Source organism: Rutilus rutilus (assembly GCF_951802725.1).
Source record: "Rutilus rutilus genome assembly, chromosome: 13".
Lineage (NCBI taxonomy): Eukaryota > Metazoa > Chordata > Actinopteri > Cypriniformes > Leuciscidae > Rutilus > Rutilus rutilus.
Window position 1 is genome coordinate 20571367 of NC_140218.1, and position 22695 is coordinate 20594061.

The window sequence follows — 22695 nt, forward strand, 5'->3', positions numbered from 1 at the left end:
ATAAAAAGGCATAATAGAATAGAAATGAAGTTGCTTCTCCCAATTACAGCCTCATTGTAGTACATTAAGTGGTACTGAGCAATTCAATACAGCTCTAATGTACTCAAGGAAGCCACAAGCTTTGCATGACTGCATTATCTAATTGGTCAGAGCAGCCCCTATTTAATTAGTTGCCAGATTGCAGTCCATCTGTAAACTATGACAGAAACCAATGAACCTTATAACCCGTGCAGGACAATTTACTTTGTTCTCAATTTAGCCCCTCCTGTCCATAACTGCAGCCTCACTGAACCCAAATTAAGAGAGGCTTTTGTCTGGCGCCCGGAGTATTGAATTTATCAGCTGCTGCTGAGTGATGTAGGTAACAATGCCACTAATGCACCCTTTTGATAAGGTGGAAAATGTCAAGGTTGGAATGTAAATATTTATATACGAAAATAATCGGACAGGGGAAGCTGGCTGAAGAATGAAATGCCATCATGGAAGTCAAACAGGTAGCTACAGCAGGGGAACAAAAAGTGCCCTGCATTCGTTTTATGTCTGAATGTCTGTCATTGTCTAGGCTAGGGCATGCTTCGTCTTTCTTTTGGTCAGATGTACCTGCATCAGTGGCCTGGAATTATGTATTTCAGTTGTACATAATATGTGCCTCATGTGGTTCAGTGTGTATGTTTGACCCAAAAACAAAAGTTCCTGGTCTTTTAGTCAGTTTTGTGGTTCATTGGTAGGCTACAAGTTATTCCAAAGTAATAATGTTGTATTTTAAGTATTTTATTAAAATGTAATATCTTGCTTCACCGCTGAAAACACTTTCCTGTTCCACTGACGTCACTTAGGCCACACAGGCTTGTACTATGCAATGTTTGACAGTTCCGAAGGTGAGTCAGATGTTGATTCATTAACAGCGTTGAGAGATTAATTTCAGTGAACTTGTCCTTTTGAACAATTCATTAAAAGAGCCGGCTCGTAAGAGAAATTAGTTCGGAAATCATACTACACTTTTCGTGCTGTATGTTTTTGATTCACACACACACAAAAAAGGTCTGACTCATAAGAGTTATTTTGAAAATGGATAGTCGGCGAGGACAACGAGAAAAACCGTAATGCTCGTATTTCGCGTTTTCTCTTGCATTCAGTATCTACAGACTGGAAAATTTTGCGAGCTCACATTAACGTATTCTGATTAGACGCTAGAAATTCAGCAGCGAAACAATTCACACCCTACATTTCTCTTTTTTTCTTTTTTTCTTTTTTTGCTCATTGAATATCCTATTTTTCATTTGGATAAACGTCACAGTGTGGACGTAAATGGGTTGTGAATAGAAAATGCATGAAAAGCAGTGAAAAGACTGAAAGTCAGTGTCAGGTTACTGTGAAAGTTAGGGGAAGACATTTTGAAAGCACACTTAGCATTTGCCAATTAAAGAAAACATTTCATGTAAACACCGCCGTTCCCATCTATGAGTAGAAATGTTCCAGAATGTGGATTATGGGAGGACATTTTTTCCCTGTATGCGTGTTAAGCTTAAATTACAGGCTACAATAGCATAGGTGAGGACTGTGTTGAAGGCTGGGCTGTGGTGCTTATGCGCTGTACACATGGTTTAACCTTAATGGTCCTGTGTGAGGCCTGTGGCTTTCATTTTTAGGTTTCCTCCTCCTTTACAGTGGCTTTGAAAATGTCCCCGCTCTTTAAAGAACTCCCATTGTAAAAATCATCATTATACAGTTCAAGTATGAGTTTTCCCTTTTATATTTATTTCTTGTCTTTTCCATCGCCCTCTTTTTCATCTGAACACACAAAGTCAGAAACGTTGTGGAATTTACATCCCTGGCTAATTTTAGAGATGGGTTTCTGACCAAAAAAACACATCCTCCAATTTGGGGCTATATTGGTCTTCCTCCCTCAGTTTTTCTCTCTGTGTTTCTCACTCTCTCCTCTCTTATCCTCACTCTCTTTCTCCTCTTCAAATCATTCTGGTTGTCTTCATGATTTTTTCATGTTTTTAGGCTATGCTACCACACTCACCAGCTCTTTTTTTCTTCATCATTGGTGTTTTCGGTAACTTACAAAGTGGTTCTCAAAGTTGTTTCAGGGCGTAGATTTTGCATTGGGCATACAAATTTGAGCCGAATGAAACAGTTTTGCATACAAAAGTTAACAAAATGTTCTCAAGTCCAACATGTACAAATGTAATACTATTACATAAGCTGAACTGGGAAAATGTCAGGTCTTGGTTTTTAAATGCCTCTTTTTTTCTTTTCCTTTTTTGATGGTTTCATGCTCTCTGCAATGCACAGCCAATAATTTACCACACAAAACACAGTGGAGTCAGCCCTAAACCACATTTATTCTCTCTGCATGTGGACCTATATTTAATGTAATGTTTTTTTGTTTGTTTGTTTTTACATTGTGTAGTTTTGTTCATAATTTTCAAGGAATAAAACATGTCACTCAACCGTCAATGTTGGCATCTTTGTAATTTGACTATACTTTAAAAAAAATAACGGTTCTTTATTGGCATCCATGGTTCCATGAAGAATCTTTCCATTGCACTAAAGGTCCTTAATAGTGGAAAAAGGTTCTTTATGTTCACACTTGGCATGTATGGTTTGATTAAAACAAGCTCTGGTACGATTGCTCTGTTAGTGTGGTTCACTTGTGAACACTGCCATCCGAACCTTAGTGTGCACCAAACAAGCGGACCAAGACCAAATATTGACATTATTTCTGATCGATAAGTTTACTGATAATAATTGCTTAAATTATGCACAGTAATATTGTTAGTTGCATTTTACTGTTTGAGGATTTACTACAGTATATACAAAACAGATGAGTGACTCATTTTGGGGTTGTGACCCACCAGTTGAGAACCATTAGTTTAGCGTTTGCTTCTTCATTCATTTGTGGCAACAACTTGCTGTTTATGAATTCTTTTTTTTTTCCAGCTATGTGTGAAAATGTTGGGTTTTTTTTTTTTTTTTTTTTACAATTATATACATTTAACATTTAAAAAAGATTTAAATATTTATTCTCAGCTAAAGAAAACACACTTTTGAATGTATATAATATTATAGGACAACACTCAGTGAATGTATTTAGCAAAAATTTTACATTTCCTTCCACAATTAAAATGTCAGTGTTATTGGTGACAGCTCTTATGGAAAAAGATTGATCATTTGACCAGTTGTGACATGTATACATTTATTATGATGCCTAAACAAAGGCTGCTTTGTGATGAAAGTGCCCTTGATATGTTTATTTTTAACATAGCTTATCTTATCTGCATTTTTACAATGTGCAGGGAAGTGTAGATTGGTTAATTACACTTACTAGACTGTAGCTCATCTATCAGTGTGCCTTAAATACGGTTCTTTAAGACCTTGACAGCTTGACAGTGAAATATGAACTTGTTCCCTTTGTTTCCCCTGTTACGCTTTAAAGAAGACAGCTGCAAACGGTACAAAACTAGCATGATTGCTTCCCGTGAAGTTTCACTGTGTTGTTTTAAGTTTTCAGGTCAAATAATTACCCGCTCAACAACACAAGCTCTATTTTTCAGTTCTCTGTAGTATTCTTTCAATTAGATCTGTTTTGCCTTGTCCCTGAGTGGCCATGACAGTCCTTTCAAACTTTATCGGCCCTCTTTCTGCTGGCATTCTTCAGCAGTTCCTTTCTCTTCTGCTCCTGTCTGCATGTGTTCTTGAAGCCATTAATCGTTCCTGCCTGCACAATGTGAACCCCAGCAGATAATTACAGTAATTAAACCAATTAGACAGCATATGGAACGAGAGTTAACATGCCCTGAGGACACTGAGGTCTGCTATTCATCCCCTGCATGAGCCTCTGCTGAGGTGGTCCCCATATCTGGCACTGCTTAAGGAAGGGGCCGGGGAAATTGCTTCAACCCAATTTTGGATTAAAGCAATTTCCTTTTAGCTGAGCCTTGAATACGGTGTTGCAGATGTATGCTGCTGGCCTGCTGCAAGAGAGGACTTCAAACAAAGGAGGGCAACGTAAAGACAACTGAGAAAAAGAAATATCAATAGGTCATCCCTCTGTCAACATGTTCACATCTGCTGTCCCTGGGCAGGTTAATCAAATCAAATAACATACAATATTACATATACACCACATAAAACCTCACAATACATATGTCCAGGAATGTAAGATTAATGAAATTAGTAGGCTTTATAAAAACAAAGAATTTACAACAAAGTCAGTAGTGGTTGCAGATTTGTTCTGATAGTAGCCAGTGCTTAAGCTTGGTTTTAAAAACTGTGAAGCTATCAATGCTCCGGATGTTTATGGGTAAGGAATTCATTTCATAACCGAAAAAGCTGTTTGACCAAAGGCTGTTCTTCTATACTGCGGTATCAAGTCTCCCCTAGCAGGTCTAGTCCTACCGGCACTTCCGTAATGGGCCAGGCATCCCTTAAGAGGAGGGGGAGAAAGATTATGGATCATTTTGTACATCAGGCATACATCAGTGAAAAATACAAAATTGTTAAAATTTAAAAAAATCTACTTTTTCAAAATGGTACTGTGATGATAGTCCCTTGGTTTTTTGTCTAGCACTCGAATTTCATTGGTTGAGCGGCGTTCCAAAAATGTTTCATTTTTTCTGCAGGATACATCGTTAAGTAGGATGCATGAAATGATCCCTTTATACGAATGCCTACTTCCATAGTATGTGACAAAACAGTGGCTGTGTCCGAAAGCTTGAAAATGATGCCTTTGAAGGATGCATTCCCAGGCAGGATTAGGAAGACATCAAGGCTTATGATACCTTCATCTGATCGATTTTTAAAGGCAGCATAGATGTATCCTTCGCTGCCTATGATATCCCACAAACCTTTGCGTTCAATTCTATGGCAGTTATGCTAAAAAAATAAAGATGGCGTCTGAAAGGTGTGGTTGGTGGTCAGTTTGTGTGTAAATGTACATTTTTGACCACCGTTTTTGACTTTTGATGTCATTTCTTGTTTTGTACTTCAGAAGTCTGCAAAGTCGTTGCCTGATACAGCTGCCAAAGCTTTCAGACGCAGCCAGTACCAAGTAGTATGTCCGAATTAACATATTCATAAAACATTGCCTGTCTAAAAAGGATGCAAGGAAAGAAAATTAGGACAGATTTGCACTGATTCAAGGGTGTAAAGAGTGAGTAAAACTATGTAACTGGTAATACTGTGTGTAAAATGTAAGCTTCTCAATTACTGTAACAACATCACATTCACATTCGTGAATTTGTGAATCGTGAGCCTACTAACGTTAAATAATGACCGAACTGTATGGCTGTTTCACTGACATACTACTCTATAAAAGTTTAAAATAAACTACTTTTATTTTAATATATTTACTTATTTGGTAAGTGTTCTCATAAAAAAGCATGTAATAATTAAGGTGCAGTTGTATTTTCAATGGCGAAATCCATTCATTTCTATCCAAGCTGCTATTGAAAATAGATTTTTTAGCCTGTGCACTTGGCTGTCATTATCGAAATAAAGCCCTTCAGGCCGATACCAGACCTCAGCTTCGTATCATGAGATACATGTGATGTCACCATCTTCCTTTCATGTTTCTGTTTTTACTCTGAAATGGCTTTTTAACACAATTACACTTTTGTTTAACAAAAGTACACTGGCTTTCTTGTGCTGATATTATGATCTTGATTCTTCATGAGCTAAATTCTTGTGGTGCTGCAACACATTTGTCCTGAAGCATTTAAACCCTTAAAAATGAGATTTGTCGAGTTTAAGTTTTCTTATATTACAGCACAAGATTTACTGCCATGAAAACAGTTTAGGTTAACAGTATTAGCCAAGAAACAGGAATGGAATGGAAACTAAATCCCTCCTCTGCTTCTTCTCTTCCTAACAGGCTTTTGCAAGCACTGGACCAAACCTGCATGGAGACGTTCAGCATCAGTAGAAATGACAAGAAATGCCACATGCAGATCATATCTGTGAATCCACCTTTCAGCATTTTCTTTGAAGCAGATAAAGAATGTGGAGGGTTTTCTCTTCGACAGCAACAAGTGGGGGGTCTCAGAGGATTTGCTCGCAGCAGCAGCAGGTGAGGCGGGTTAGATTATCTTTGCCTGAAGTGTGAGAACAGCAGACGGTGGGAGGGAGTCAACAGTAGTGGGAACCTGCTGAGCTGGTGCTGTGGAGCAGGGATGGGCCTTTACAGCGGAAAACACTGGACAGGAAGAGCGGATCAGGTTTCTGATGCATTGAAGCTGTAAATGTGTGAGATTTTGATCAATAATGACTTCTGGCGTACGGAAAATACAATCCTTTGAACAAATGGCATGGATTTTATGGATCTGTGGTGATTTATTAGGGCAAGAATGTGTTGTTACAAAGCACCAGCATTGGAAATCCCCTAGCTTCGCCCTTCAAGGCTGATGTTGAATTTAAGTGACACACATTTGTCATGTTTTAACATGCTCATAAAAAGAAAAATAGGTAATGTCTAACAGCTTCTTTGGTAGTCATTGTATTGAATCTTAAAGGGTTAGTTCACCCTCATGTTGTTCCAACCCCGTAAGACCTTCGTTCATCATCGGAACACAAATTAAAGCAAATTGAGAGCTGGCTCACTCCTCCATAGACTTCTAGGTGACCGAAACTTCCTGGCCCAAAAAATGTATTAAAGAGATCGTTAATATAGTCCAAGTGACTACAGTGGCTCAATCTTAAGTATATCAAGCGACGAGAATACTTTTTGTGCGCAAAAACAAACAAAAATAGTAGTGTTTTTGTGCAGCGTGTCTGTGTTGTACGTCACACGCATCACACACATGACCAGCGTCGGCCAATAGTGAGCCTACATGGTGACGTATAACACAGACGCCCTGCGCTAAAACACTACGTGAACTCACTCGAGGCCCAGAGAGAAGGAAATGAATAGTGGAATAAAGTTGTTATTTTTGTTGTTTTTTGCGCACAAAAAGTATTCTCGTCGCTTGATATACTTAAGATTGAGCCACTGTAGTCACTTGGACTATATTAACGATCTCTTTAATACATTTTCTGGGCCAGCAAGTTTCGGTCACCTAGAATTCTATTCAGATTTCATCAAAAATATCTTAATTTGTGTTCCGAAGATGAACGAAGGTCTTACGAGGTTGGAACAACATGAGGGTGAGTAATTACTGACAGAATTTTCATTTTTGGGTGAACTAACCCTTTAATTTGGTAGACCTTTGTCCTGCGGATTACTCAAAAGTCAAGAACACTATTTATTTTATTTTATATATCTTATTATTGATCATTTATTAAATATCATCTTGCATAAACATCTGTTATCTGTTATTCAAAAGTGCACATTTTGTTTGCACCTTCAATTTTGTTTGTGTAGATTATTCAACCTTTTTTCTTTTTTAATTAAAGTCGAATTATTATTATTATGTTTAACAGGATCTTTTTAAAATACACCATTTTGTAATTAAAGCTCGATTGCAACAAATATTTAGACATTTTTAAAACATCCTCTGACTGCATCTTTTCTTAAAGGAGTTAACCTTCTGTCTCAGGCCACTGCACTGCGTAAAGCGTACAGTCCAGCCTCTCCAGGGGAATAACCACTGACAACTCATAAAATGGATTATTGCTTTAGTTATGTTATTTATGGTGACAGAAGTATGTAAACTGTATGGAGACAGAGAGAAGAAAAACACTGAGCCAAAGACCTCCAAAGTCAGCAGCCCAAAATAAAATCAGTGGTGTTGAGTGTGTTGTTGCGAGTGACGGGATCAAACTGACAAGTCCCACGGGAAAGGAATTTTTATCTTGAACCAAAGTGAACAAAACTGTTTGTGTTTTTAATAACAGAATCTTTTTTTAAAACGCAACAAAAGCAAATTTGTACTTTAATAGTAAAGCTGTTTGTAGCTAGGGATAGAGAAATACAAAGTTCTGTCTTGAAACTCTAGAAGACACAAGCTGATAGTCTTAACTCAATCTGCTTGCAATCACATCATTCTCTATAAGGCACAGCTGATTGGTTCTTGCTGTATCAGTAGCCAATGAGCTCGCTGCTCAACCTTCAAACACTGGTCAGCATTTGCTGTAGCAGTTCAGCGCACTTTTAGAAACCCTCCACCTTCCCCAGCTCCACCTGTATATAGTAGATCTGCTACGGGTAATTCATGTATGCTATATTGTACAGCAGCAGCAGGTCTTACTTGCTCACCGCAGAGTGTTGTGTATGTATTGACAGTAGCAAGTCCTGTACTTGCTCTGCAGCAACAGCAACAGCATTGAAACATATCTATTCCGCCAAGACCAAACATATATTATCAACATTGTCATATCCATTACCGTTCCAAACGCTTTTGAGAGTTTTCATGATAGAACTAGGGGTGTAACGATACCCTCATGTTACAATTCAATACATATCACGATTCTGAACTCACAATATGATATTGGGTGTGGAAGTGTAGGCTTGGACTTAGTGCTAACAGCCCAATCCACAGGACAATGGTGACACCAGAATAAAAATATTCATGATTCTGAAGCTGAAAATACAGAATTATTTTAGAAGAATATGCTTGCACTTTGTCACAGACTATATATATTTAAAATAATGTAGGACACTTTTTACTGGTAACAGAAGACATTTGGTATTATCAGGACCCACAAATATTCCCCCATTGCATTATTATACATTGTTTAATAGTAATGTCACCAGAAATCTGTAAACTTGAATTTTTTCTCACATTAATTTTCATTTTGGGTGAACTACACACAGATGCATTTTCACTCGTATGCCATGAAAGAGGAAGACTAGCCGTGCCTTTGAATGATTTGCACTGTTGTCCTTCATTCGTATGATTAATTATTCATGATGAATCTGATTACTAGGAGAGTTAATCAGAAAAAAAAGCACATAGATGATGGTGGAAGTTGTTCAGAAGACCCTGTGGAGTCCAGGATCTGCAATTAAACTGATGAAGCACACTAGCGTGATTTAAGTGTTCACTCATATGTTTAGTTACACAAAGCCTCACACATTTGCTGTGCCCTGTTCTCCAAATATAATTCATCACTCATGTCTCAGTGTCATAGGCCAGATTATATTAACAAATCTCCAAGCACCACACAAAACCCTGAACACACAAAAACAGATGATCCGCAAACTGTTCTCCCTATTAACCTGTTTAGCGACTATTTGAGGCATATATTTGCTTTGTATTGTATTAGGTGGGGGAGGGGTTCATATATTAATTTAAATATTTTCGTGGAAGGTCATGTAAAAGAGATTTTTATTTTCAACTATATATAAAACAAGCTTTTTTATAGTGCTCTCACATTTTTTTGGACCCCATATCTTCGGTCATTATTGTGATTTTAGAGATGGAAGCGACCTCTACATTTTTTTCTTAGATGTTACAAATATGTTATGTAGTTTTTTCATGTTGTGATGAAGTTGAGAAAGCTTGTGTGAATGGGCAGGGAAATCTGTGGGGATAGTAAGTGACTAGTTAAATGCAGAATGAAAATTTATGTGCCCACAAAAGTCAGACGCACATGTGTAACCTCAGAGAGGGACAGAATAACCCATTTTGACATGGTGCAATTTGTGTAAATCTTTACTATTTTCACATAGAAAGCTCATTTAAATGAAGAACTCTTTTGTGTCAAAAAAGATGAAGACATGTATGTGCAGAGTGCAAGTGCATTTATTTACCACAAGGTGTCAGACTTCCATTAAGCTAAATGTATTCCCTCTAGCTTTGAGCTAACGCCAAAGTAGCATATGAGCAATGTTACCGAGGTAAGCGAGAGATGTTTAGTAAATGAAATTATATTTGCATTGTTTAATATAAACTTTAAACAAACTTTTCAAACTTTTTTTTTCTTTCTTAGAAAAATCGCGCCGTGCCATTAAAAAAGGGCGCAGAGTTTACCTTGTGCAAGAACATGACTTGAGGTGATGTCATTAAAAAACAATTTGAACAATGTTTGCTTACTGGATTACAGGTTGACAAGAGACAAAGAGAGTGAAAAGAATGTCTTTTTGAAGCCACAAGTTCAGACATGTGTCCTGCATGCTCTGAGACATAAAACCCAAGAGCATTTTCTTTTGTGATAAGAAACTTACATAATGTACAAAAATGACCAAAACACACATTGAGCTTCTATGCACATCAATAAAAATGTGCATAGTATAAAATACAGTTAAACTAGCCTACATATAGATAATTTTTATTTACTTTTGTCTAATTTCCTCAAAGTTTGTCGTTAAATAGGCTACCAATGATTCACATGTCATTAAAACAAACATTTCTCATATTTAGGCTACACAGATAGCAACATGTTCAAACCAGAGTTGGGTTTGATTAAAATGTTGTTTCTTTGCCAATGTTTTGCTGTCTAAATCTGATCCACGCTCATAAAGGCACATTGCAGTTCTGTATTTATTATCAATGATGTTTGTCTTGCATGAATTGAACAAGAGTAAATGTAAAATTAACTCAAATGCTTACATTCAAAGGATAATAGTTATCTCCATTAGTGTTAAATCACAGAATACTGCCTTTCAGTCTTTACAGATAAATTAAGAAATAATTTTATAATTAATTTGTCATGGAAGTGGCACTATCTAATTCTTTGAAGATCCATGTTCATATAATTCTCAGCTCTTCCTCTGAACTGTTGTGCCATCTGCTCAATATGTATAGTGAAAATCACATTACATAAGAAATCATTTTAATACATTGCTGTAAATTAGATATAGACTTTAAAGCTAATTAAAAATGGTTATATTGTTTAGCATTCAGGATGTCTGCATGCAACTTTACCTTTGTGACACTGGAGGGCAGCAGAAGTCTTCTATCAAAAACTTATATTCTTTTCTGCAGCTCTGGAAATGTCAGCTCTCTTGCAGAATACCTGAAAACACCATAAACCCTCCTTTATATTCCATTATGTCTGTTATATGTGTATATAAATCTATCATTTTCCACTTCTCATTTCTCTTTCTCATTCCAGTTCCAATTTATGTAACCTGATGCGCAATCAGTACCAAATCGGTTATCGTCTGATAATCAGATTTTTTTTATTGATTGTTTCCAGTTAGATATTTAATTGTGCATGCTAATGTCCCCTATTTTTATTTAATATAATTTTTTTCATACTGTACATGTACTTATAATGTTGTGATGCCTAAATTCACCTGTAGCATTTAAAATTAATTATCTTAGTTTTTGAATAGAATTTTAATATGAGCCATTATTCATAACATGAAAATAATTATCGGCTTATCGCTGTCTGTCAGAATTTTAATACCATTGCATCCCTAATGTAACCTCAATGAAAGGTAATCATTTCAGTATGCAGATGGTGTGAAAGTTGGGTCTGAGAGAGAAAATGAGAGCAGAAGGGGGAGGAGAAGAGAGGGGAGGAAGGGAGGGACTGAGTGCACACAGTCAGTGTGCTGTTTCTCCCCACTTCTCTCTCTTTCCCTCTCCTCACTTCCATCCACACTTAAGAAACAGTGCTTGGATGGACACAGAATCCCTTTTTTCCTCCAGTCTTTTTCCTAGTTCCCTCGTTTCTCCACCTCTATCCTCCAGTTGGCTCACTCTGCCTGTTCTACACCCCTTTCCTCCAAACACGCAGTCATCTCTCTCTCTCACTGTTGCTCATTTTTCCCCGTCGCCCCGCTCTCTGTCAGCATGGTGAATAGATAACTGCAAAGCTGTTGAACATGGGCTCCTGCTTCTACAAAGGTCACCAAGGTCAGTCTCTTCCTGATCGTATCTGAGTTTGTCTGTCTCTGTCCGTCCTGTGTCCATTAGCCTACCTGTTGGTCTGTCTGGTTATCACTCTTATCTGTTTATCCACCTGTCTGCTCATCTCCAGCACAGAGAGCATTTTACATAATGCATGAATGTGGGGGAAAAAATCACAACATTCAGAAATAATCCAAACTGAGCACATAGTTGTGAGCGACTGAAATAAGTTGTAAATTGTTTTATTGTGTGCAGGTTTGATGCTTTATGATAATGATGCACAGTTTGCTCAGCAGAAAACATGTTGCTGCTAAAATACTGATGCTTACGTACTGTAGGCCTATTATAATTAAATACTACGCGGCTCTTTGGAATTCTTGATTCTGATTGGTCTATCGCTACACCCAGCGATCCTATATTCTGCGTCCGTATCAGTCTGCTCCTCCATCGAAATCGGGTCTCCTAGTTACAACATACATTTAAAACATGAATTAATTTAAAGTGTAGGCTACAGGTGTGTGTGTGAGTGTGTGTGTGTGTGTGTGTCTATAGCCTACCGGCGCTACTTTCATGTCTCATTGCAGCTACCACACATATCATACAAACGCAGTTTGGGCCATCTTGTGTTCATTTACCGTTTGAAGTGAAAATACCCTCAGAGAACGTAGGTAGGTCTATTAATATTACTGTTACAGCGTTATTAGTCGGCTTATTTTGTACATTGTAGTTGACTATTTTCTTTGCGGTAGTTTGTGACGTCAGAAACACGATTTCAAACCGCGTTTTTTAGACTGTCTTTGGTTCACTGCAAAATATTTGGCAATGATGCTGACATGAATTTACACATGGTTTGTCTTAAACCACATTAAACACACCACATAGATATAAACTACATTAAAAGCTGGATTTTCACCTCTGGAGGACTTTAAATAATTCTCAAATCAATATTTCATTAGCTGTGTACATTATCGCTTACATAATGACCGTCTTTATACGCTGAGGGATTTATTTTAGTTATGTGTCACAAACAACTGATTCTGAGAAGTTTCCTCTGAGCACCAGAGGGAAAATATTCTGTTCTTATTTGTATCATATCATCTCATCCGAATAAGACTAGTATATTATGGTAAGGCAGGCTGCGAGACAGTTCAATCTGAGTACACAGCTGTGTTGTGTCTCAGTATTTACAAATGGAGTCTAAGATAAGAGGTGACATTTTATCCTCAAGGTGTCCTCCAAGGAAATGGCACCAATGAAGTGGATAATTTGTAAATCCCAGGGAGCGAAGGGTAGAGTTTGTTTGTCTGAGCCTGTGAGGGTTAGAAGGTCCAGAGCTCCGTAGCTATGGCTTGCGAAATGCCAGGGTCAAATCTACATGTATAATGCATATGTGAGATGGATGGAGTTTCACCGTGATGAATAGGAGGCTGGTTTTAGAGGGGGAGACACGCATGATGTGTGACATTGTAAAGGTCACACATTGTCAGTTGATACCTGTTAGTAAATAACATGCTGCTGGGTGCCTGAAGCTCCACAGGTCTGAGATTAGCTGTCCTCTTTGAGGTCTAACCTCAATGAGATGCGACCAGTGACGAAAAACGTCCTCTTGAACATTGGGGATCCCCAGGGAGGTGTTGTCAAGACAATCTCTTGTTCCCATGGAAACATGAGTGCAACAGGAGTGTGTCCCGTCCATCCACTCCAGATAAAACTCAATGAACACTGCCACATGCACGCACACTGTTGGAAAGACAAATTAAAGAAACAGTTATTTACAATTAATAGCATTATATTTTGTCCCTCTAGAGCTGCAAAGTGGCCAGCAACACCCCATGGAAGAGCTTCACTCATACGCTGAAGGACAGCCCATCTTCAAGGTGTGTTTTCTCACAAAAATCTCACATTTTATCCTGTCGTATATGTATAAATGGATCAATTTCAGTGATACATGGGAGTTCTTTCACACTCTGAATGTGTAAGATCTGATAAAAGTGACTTGTTAGGTGTAATTAGCACCTGTGATTCACTGTGTTGCTTGCAAATGTGATATTCTGAAAGGTTTTATTTGGAACGGTAGGCTGTCATGTGTTTCCCGTCTTGTCATGTTATTCAGGGTAACCATCAGCCCTACAATGGCAGCATGTCAGATAAGAGGAGCAGCAGCGGGTATGACATCGGAGAATTGGCTACATCTTCCCTGCTGGGTGAGGAGCAAAGAGCACTTATTAGACACCGTCACACTGTGTGTTGTTTTGCTAGGGTTGTGCTGTCGTTCAGAATCATTCATCTGAATCAGAAGAGCAGTCGACCTTTACAGAAGCTTGCTAATGTAATTTCCCTCTGCCTGCATATCTCTCAGTTATGAACAGTCTCTCTCTCTCTCTCTCTCTCTCTCTCTCTCTCCCTCTCTCTCCTTCTCTAGTGCCTCTTTTACCACCTGTTTTCTTTTCTGACTGTGTTTTTGCTTGACTTCTCCAGGCCCACTCTCTTCAGGAAGTTAATTACAGAGACTAATAATGTGTTATGGGTTTTTAAGCTTTTCCAAAGAACATTTTTGATCATTTCAGTCTAATTATAAATGCAGTCACCAGCCGATGAATATGTATAATGAGCAAAAAAGAACCACAAAAAGCTCAACCAAAAAAAAAAAAAAAAAAGAGCTAGAAATTAACTGATTGTGTAAAAATGCTATTAGAAAGATTAATTTATAAAACACATGTCATGGGTTTTGCAAATCACTACTATATTCAGTAATACGTTTTTAAGTATTTATTGCATGATAATGCACTCAGTTTTCCAGTGAGGAAATGTTTCTTTCCACTAGTACATTTGGTACAAAAAATACAGCCTGAAAGGAGGTGCTTAACCTTCAGAAAATGTTAATTAACATCAGGATGTCATACAAATTGTAATGTCATTATGTGAGCTATTATATTTCCTTTTAATTTTATATGATATTTGCATTTTTTAGCTCTTTCACCAAAAGTTGGGGCATGTCTTAATATAGTTTAAAACTAGAGCTGTCAAAACGATTTATCGCGATTAATCACATCTAACAGTTAGTAACAAAAGTTTGTACATATATATTATGTGTGTGTGTGTGTGTGTGTGTGTATATATATATATATATATTTCCAAACTTTTATGTTAGATGTGATTAATTATGATTAACAGATTTGGCAGCACTATTTAAAACATATTTATAATTTACTAAAAAATGTAATAAATAAACACACACACACACACACACACACACACTTACTTTACCATAATGGGTAACAGAATTGAAAATTTACCCTACATCAAAATTGACCCTATATCACCCAGTAAGTGATGATCTAGTTTGGGACCAAATGTTGATTTGTAGTTAATAAATTTATAAAACAAAGAAAGAAATATTTGTTTGAATATATACAGTTTTTTACAATCACTTTGCTACTATTTTCAGAACTTTGATGTCATTTTTCAAAACTCCAGACACAAAACTCAAAACGGTTATCACTTGTAACACAGGCTGTCTAATGTTCAAAACATTGCATTGTGCATTCACATCTTTAAAGAAATCTTGCACAATCATTGGTTCAAAAAACGAATTTACTGTGAAATACCATTGAAACATAACTATAGATCACCCACACACAAGCAACCGATAGTTTCACTGTGTCATTGTTCGTACAATCATTAAATATTGTAGAACAAAATGGGTGATACAGGTTTCATTATGGTACTACATGTACAGTAAATACATCTCTGTAAAAGTACTGCAGTAGTAGAGAGAATACTACAGACACAGTGGAATCATTGAACAAAGTTTGTAATATATTGATGCAAAACACTACAGTACAATCACAACATAGGTTTATTTGAATCAAAGCAAAAATAATTAGCTATGAAATAGAAAAGAAAAGTCAGTACTGTAAAACATCAAATGCAGTGTTCCTCAACTTGCTTGCTTGTACAGTAAGAAACAAAACAGGAGTGATTACTGTACTTCTACATTGTCATCAACTCTGTGTTGTGGATTTGGCCACAGGTTCTCATCTACATCACAATGGATGTTTTCATTAGCCAAACATCTTGGAAAAAACCTTCGGGCATTAAGAGTAATGCAACAGTTACTTATCATTTTGAGCAGTTGTATCAATTGATAGTTAGATCATTGTAAGGAAATGAATAGACACTCATTTGAAATGTAATGTGTGAATTGCCTTTTGAAATAGTAGTACTTTGATGTTAAGTTGTGTCATATTGAACAGGTGATTTTTGTTGAATGAACAAATGATCTAAGTTTTATGTGTATTGTATCCAAGCAATTGAGAAAAGGGTTAGAGTTTTGAAAAATGTGCATTTCGATCATTGGTTGTGAGTTTTGTGTCTAGAGTTGTGAAAATAGTAACAAAGTGATTGTAAAAAACTGTAAAACCTTTTTTCTTCCAATAAATTGGGTAAAGCTTAATAAGCTTTTTTTTTTTTTTTTTTTTCTACAACAAAGTAAAAACCAATTCGGCAGATCGTGCCAAAATTATGACATTGTTTTATGATTTAATTGTTGGACACAACTGTGAATATCAAGACCTCTGAGGTGCTAAAGGCCAAAATCACCAATTTAAGGGGAATGATACTGTTTAAAACAAGCCTTTTTTTATGCTAGGCTAGTTTTATGTTAGATAATCTTAATATCAAAACAGAAAATATGGAATTTCGTGCCTCTTTTTTCTTTTAAAAGTTATGGGGCACCAAAGTGTAATGCATTTAAAGTGTCCTCTAGTCTCTGCCTTTAGACACTAGTCCTAAAAAGCTGTTCAGTTTTTGATGACTTGGAGAGGAAAAGCTCGATTTATCCATTCTCACCTTTCCCCCCTCTTTAGCAATACCTCTTCATATCCTTCCCTCTTTTCATTTCTTTCATTTCTTTTAATATTGATTTGCACCCATGCTAATCCCTCCGATCTCTTTAGGACTGCTTGCCACTTTTAAAGACCACATCACTAAGCCCACAGCGATGGCCCAGGGCCGAGTCGCCCACCTGATTGAGTGGAAGAGCTGGGGAGGGGAGGCGGCGTCGAGAGGGGGCTGGTGTGGAGGATGGGGAGGTGTGGGAGCCGCACTGCAGGAGGACGAGCAGCTCTACTCCCACCTCACTGATGAAATCAAAGAAGCACGCTTTGCTGCGGGTGAAACAGCATTTATATATTTAACATGTTGCTACCAAGTTTCGAACATACCTCTAACCCTAAGTATAAAACTATCCCTGCACAAAAGTATATACGGTAATACCTCGTTTATGCTCCTCACAAGTTCAGCACTGCGTAAAATGAAGGACAGAGGCAGGATTTTTCCATCCTTTCTTTCCACACTGACAGCTCTTCTTTTATGTCTCTTGGTGACATGTTGACATCAGAACTATAGCAACCAATGTAGAAATACCGGATATTGACTACATTGTCTGAACCAACAGATCAGATTTCATCACCTGCAAAATGATAGTGTCATTAGCAACGCCTTGTCATTGTCTTAGTGACACTGGTACAGCAAACACTGCTAATGTTTTCTTCTTAAATGTAAAAATGTAATTAATACTCTGAAGGATTTCTTTTTTTACAGACAGACAGGTGTGAAATACTTATTTGATCTTGGTAATTGCCTATAATATTTATTTAAAGGAGTCATAATGTAGAAATTTCACTTTTCCACGAGAATCAATGTATGTTATGATTGCATAATGATTGTACACTGGCCGGGAAGCCGATATTTAAAAGTGAAGCGTTTGTTTACCTCAGGGTTTGTAAAATAGGCCACGTGCACGCGCACGAAAAAACGAGATTTTGATTTCTTCCCCCTCTTGACGTCAAGACGGGGGAGGATATACCAAATATGGACACCGCAAACCTATGCCGCGGGAAGCCCGCCCCTCTCCCCCTCAGATTCAGTTTAGTCGACTCGCGAAAGATGGAGAAACCGAGTGCACACCTGAGATGCTCTGTGGTTGACTGCCACAAACAACATGCAAATGTGTTTTATCTACCAAAAACGGACGAAACTATCAGGGAACAGTGGAGGAAATTCATTTTTAATGACGCTGTCCCAACAACTCTTTCAAGTGGCGTATCGTTAGGTGTGTGCGCTAAACATTTTACACCGGAATCATTTACAAATTTGGGGCAATATCAGGCGAACTTGGCCTCGAAGCTCCGTTTGGGAAAAGGTGCCATCCCAACCATCAGGGACTTGCCAGAAATTGAAAAGGTAAAACTGTGTTTTTATTGCTCTACTGTGGTTAACAAATAGAAGCTAACTGCTAATGCGGCTATTGTATGTAACGTTACCTTCGAGGTAAACACGGGGAATGGACTCTACGAATGCTAGCCACATCTTTCCACTTTGTTTTACACTAGCAGCTACAGTAGTGACGGTACAGGAGTCCATGCTCAGTGGCTAAAACTGTTTAAATGCAAGTATAACATCACGTTGCATGTCTAAAGAAGAAACATATTGAATGTCTAAATAACCACAACGTGAAACAAGGCAAAAACACCACATGATAGTAAAAATCTCAAAACCACTGTAAGCTGATAAAAAAAAAAAAACTACATCTCCGTTAATGTAATCTACATTAAATAAAAGGTAAATTTATGTGGGAGAAAATAGCAACACACGTTTTTGCTCGAACTGATGTTAATGTATGTCTCAGTCAAAATGATTGTCTTTACCATTCAGAGACATCTTGATGTAGACGTGCATCCAACAACTCTACATCTTCCCTTTCCAGCTCTGGTTCAGAGTCCGGCTCAAACATGTACGGTTGAATCCCATATGTCGCGGCCGGGTCGGGTTCATTGACAACTTGCGCCATGTCAGTTTGTAATGATGCTCAACCCCCCTCCTTCCTGCAACCAATCAACGCGCCCCTCATTTGCATTATTATAATGACCGTCCACGACAGCCAAAACATCGCATCAGATCTCGCGAGACAATAATGCCTTTAGAAATAAGGGTCTGAGGGGCTCTGTGTTGATTTTTTTTCCACTTTTCTTTTTTAGAAGTGCCTGAAAGACTATAATAGAGCATTGGGTACCAAAGTTAAAACAACATTATGACTCCTTTAAAGGTTAATGCTTCTTCATAGGACATGAGTGAGACAAGTAGAGTAGGTATTTTCTTCTTTTTTTCTGGTACTCTATGTACATCTGTGACCTTTTATCTCTTCTTGCCTGTCTCAGGTGTGGCGGAGCAGTTTGCTCTGGCTGAGGCAGCGATGAATGCCTGGTCCACACAGGACATTGAAAATCAAACCACAGCCGGCACAATCCCATTACAAGGTAATGATAGCACTGTCAATATCCCCAAACTCAAAGCTGCAATACCCAAATAGATGTGACCAGGGTCCAAAATTAACACTGCACACAAACTAGCTATTGTGAGTAAATACAATTTGCCAGTGAGCAAGTGATTTTATAGGAACTGCAATATAATACATGGTATACATCAGATTGTAACAATGATCTGAATCGAATCATGCCAATGTTAGTGACATGAAGGATTCAAATCTATGTTAAACTACACACTAAGAAAACACCTGTTGTAACTCAAACATCTTTTATAAATTTGACTTCAATGGAAAATTAGATGAACTAGATTTCTTAAAATTACCATGAGAAGTTAGTCTAGTCTTCCTCCAGCACTCCATGCAATAACATGTGTGAAATAAAACACCAAAAGAACAGTACAAAATACATTTTCGTCACAGGTGCCATTTTACAGAGAGATTTAGACTCTTCTCATATATGATGCTGTGAGAAACACACTGTGAACTGCGGCTAGATAATTTCATTATTATAGGGAATAAAGCATGTTATTTGAATACAAAAATAAGGCAAAACACAGTTTCATGGTTGGAAAGATACATTTCTGGTAGAGGTGTTAAAAAGTTAATTTTAGACCCTAAATGTAACAATGCTGAAATGATCAGCTTCACTGGTCACCAGTATGGTAGCTGGTCCATTCTGGTTCACTAGCAAGACCAGCTCTAAACCAGCCTGAATGTAAATAAACTGTTTTTGAAGAAGATCTTGTGTCTTTCTTACCCATGTATCATTTAAATTATTCTATAATATTATATATTATATTCATAGCCCTTGATTAAAAGTAGAACAGTACTTATGGAGGTTATTAGCCCCTTTCACACAGTAATCCCGCTAAATTACAGTAAAATTACCAGAATGACTTTTCCAGTAAATACACAAACACAAGCAACAGCGTTCCATCTTTTTACAGGTAAATTCACACATCAATATCAAAATATGGATAAACTCTGCGATATCAATAATTGGAAATGACCTTTAAACGCTGAGCCGTTTTCTTCATCCACCTGGATGAGGAGAAGTGCTATAGTTACAGATAGTCACATACACAAAAACAGCAGCAGAACTTACTGTAAACAGCTCTGACAGAGCTTTACGATTGGCCCAAAGCTTTCTTTCTTATGTCAGTGTGTTCTGACATCGTACTCATTCTCAATTTTTGTTCACACACAGCATCATACCAGTAGTTTACTGGTAATGTTACAACTTTTGAAAAGTTCCTGTATGACTGCACAAGACTGTATGTGTGAAAGGGGCTATTCTCACCATCTGGTTCATCTCACTCTATCCCAGCTTGTATAAAAATAGTGCTATTTCATTATGAAGGGGAACATCATGACAGCCTTGGTGCAGTAAGGAGCCCAGAACAAAGACAAATGATATGACCTGTTTAGCCAGATGAGCCAGGTTCAGAAACAAATTTTTCCCTGGTTCTTAGGAGTCTTACAGCTGAATAAATGACTACATAACAGAAATGTCTGAATGTGTCTGGGCCATGATGACTCATGGATCAAGCAGATCAGAGCTCTATATTGAGTTTGGGGCTTATTAGGCTTATTCATTTATGCTACAATTTTCATTCTAGAAGATGTGTGTGCTTGAGGTCTTTTTAATTTCTGCTGTCATAAAGATGATGATGTCTTCACAGACCCCGAGGGCCTCTATCTCTCTCAGTTCCTGTTGGATGGAGGAAGTCTGGGTGTTCCTCAGCACCTGTACAGAATGCACATGGAAGTTGATGACACCAGTTCCCTGGCACCTTCTCATCCTCCTCAGTCTCATTCCCCCAGTCATTCTCATTCTCCGCTGGAGACGCAGCGTCCGCCTCAGGAGCAGAGGATCTCGCCGTCGGAAGGGCCCGTGCGACACGCAGACAGCATCTCCCTGTCGGAGGATGAGGTTTTTTATAACTGAAGTTTTGATGACACAGCGAAAAAAAAAGAGAAAAGGTTTTTCGTCTATTCTTTGTGTTCGTTGATGAGGGAGAGACGCACGTGAGGTTACGTCTGGGGTTATCGATTTACCGTTAAAGTATGTAATAGCTACAGTTGAGCCTCTTCGACAAGCAAATAACGCAGGGATCGTTGTACATGCGGACATGTCAATTCATTCACATATCACATTGCCTTTTTGCAAATGAAAGCCTCTCCGTTTGCGGTAATGATGTTGGAGATCGGATTGTAAGTTAAAGGGGTCACGCTAATTATGTCTACAGGAAGGTAAAAGGTCATCGCACATAAATGCATCTAAAATTATACATTGACGGAGGGGTGATCAAGACCATAATGCCCTTTCACCTTTAACTGAGTGTTTGTGGATATTTGCAGCAGCCTTTCACCATCAAAAAGAAGCGGAGGCCTTTTAGCCCTATAGACTGAAGAAGAAAGAGCCAAAATAAAACACGCTTTCATCTCCACAGACATTTTTTCTGGTGCATTTCCACTAAGAACGGCTCAATGGGGCTACAGGGTTAATGGGATCCTTTTGTGAGGACTCTGGAGGGTGAAAGTGACTTATTGACCTTTGAGCAAAGCCGCAATCATTACTTGGGACAGTGAAGTGGAGATTTTAACGATTTTTCATAATGCTAAATGTTTATATGGGGATTTTGAGTATAAAACGTCTAACGCACCAAATGACTAGATGAATCCTTAAAGCTGAAGTGTGTAATTTTGCTATCCTCATCAAATAAAAATTCCAAAATAAAAAAAGATAGCCCCGCCCCAAACTCATGCCATTGGTTGAGCCAGTGTTGCTGGTCGGAAAGACTCACAGAGCATCAAATCAACCTACAAATGGCTTACTTGTAGTAAAAAAAAAAGGGTTAATTATTATTAATTTGATTAGGTTAATTATGTAATATAATTAATAATAACCAATACCAATATTATTTATATTAATCAATATGAATTATACTAATATTAAGATGGAAAATTAGATTAAAATTGATCTACAAATGCTTACATATAGTAAAAAAATGGGTTTATTCTTAATATTGTGTTAATAATATTCATATTATTAATATGGAATATGAGACATGAGTTAGAAATGACTTACTTGTAGCAATTATTTGGTTTATTAATATGGGAACACTTTAGGGTCCTATTCTCTCTATTAACTATTTGCTTATTAGCATTAGTGTAATATTAAATTTACTTATAAAATGGTTAATTATTATTAATATTATATAATATAATTAATATTAATAATATTAAGATGGCAGATTGAATCAAATTACAAATGGCTTACTTGTAGCAAGTATTTGTTCATATATTAATGTCATTTTTGACATTAATATTAGAAATATTAAAGGTGCTGTATGTAACTTTTTTTATAAAATGAATCCTTTTTTTATTGCCCGTCTGTGAAGGGGTTGTAATCACACATTACAATGATCCACTTTTCGCGTTTTGCTATTACCTCTGAAGGGCAGTATTCCTATTTTTATATGAAGTCTCCGGGTCGGATTTTCTGCGAAATCCACCGGATGTGACGTGCATGCGCGCTCCCGAGCCTCTCCGTTTTATATACAGTCTATTGCGACCGATTGCGACGGCACTGCAGCTAACGACATGGAGTCTGATAACACC

General features: G+C 37.6%; 1 protein-coding gene across 2 annotated transcripts; it reads left to right on the plus strand.

Annotated features, from left to right (window-relative positions):
* The first annotated feature begins 5881 nt into the window (after positions 1–5881).
* On the plus strand, positions 5882–21916 carry fam131c (family with sequence similarity 131 member C). 2 transcript variants are annotated; one of them, XM_084429091.1, is made up of 6 exons: positions 5882–6076; positions 13551–13621; positions 13858–13948; positions 16703–16918; positions 18965–19063; positions 20754–21916. In XM_084429091.1, exons 2-6 carry the CDS (start codon positions 13577–13579, stop codon positions 21017–21019), a joined length of 717 nt encoding a protein of 238 aa, XP_084285217.1. In that variant the 5' UTR covers positions 5882–6076; positions 13551–13576; the 3' UTR covers positions 21020–21916. The 2 variants fall into 2 exon arrangements, with proteins under 2 accessions (XP_084285217.1, XP_084285216.1); XM_084429090.1 differs by lacking the exon at positions 5882–6076 and adding an exon at positions 11398–11750.
* The last annotated feature ends 779 nt before the right edge of the window (positions 21917–22695 follow it).

Bases quoted from the DNA above. Each gene is read 5' to 3' on its own strand.
- fam131c (XM_084429090.1), top strand. From the start codon at position 11,720: ATGGGCTCCTGCTTCTACAAAGGTCACCAAG. The intron at 11,751-13,550 runs GTCAGTCTCTTC...TTGTCCCTCTAG, and splicing joins CTTCTACAAAGGTCACCAAG to AGCTGCAAAGTGGCCAGCAA. The intron at 16,919-18,964 runs GTGAAACAGCAT...TGCCTGTCTCAG, and splicing joins AGAAGCACGCTTTGCTGCGG to GTGTGGCGGAGCAGTTTGCT.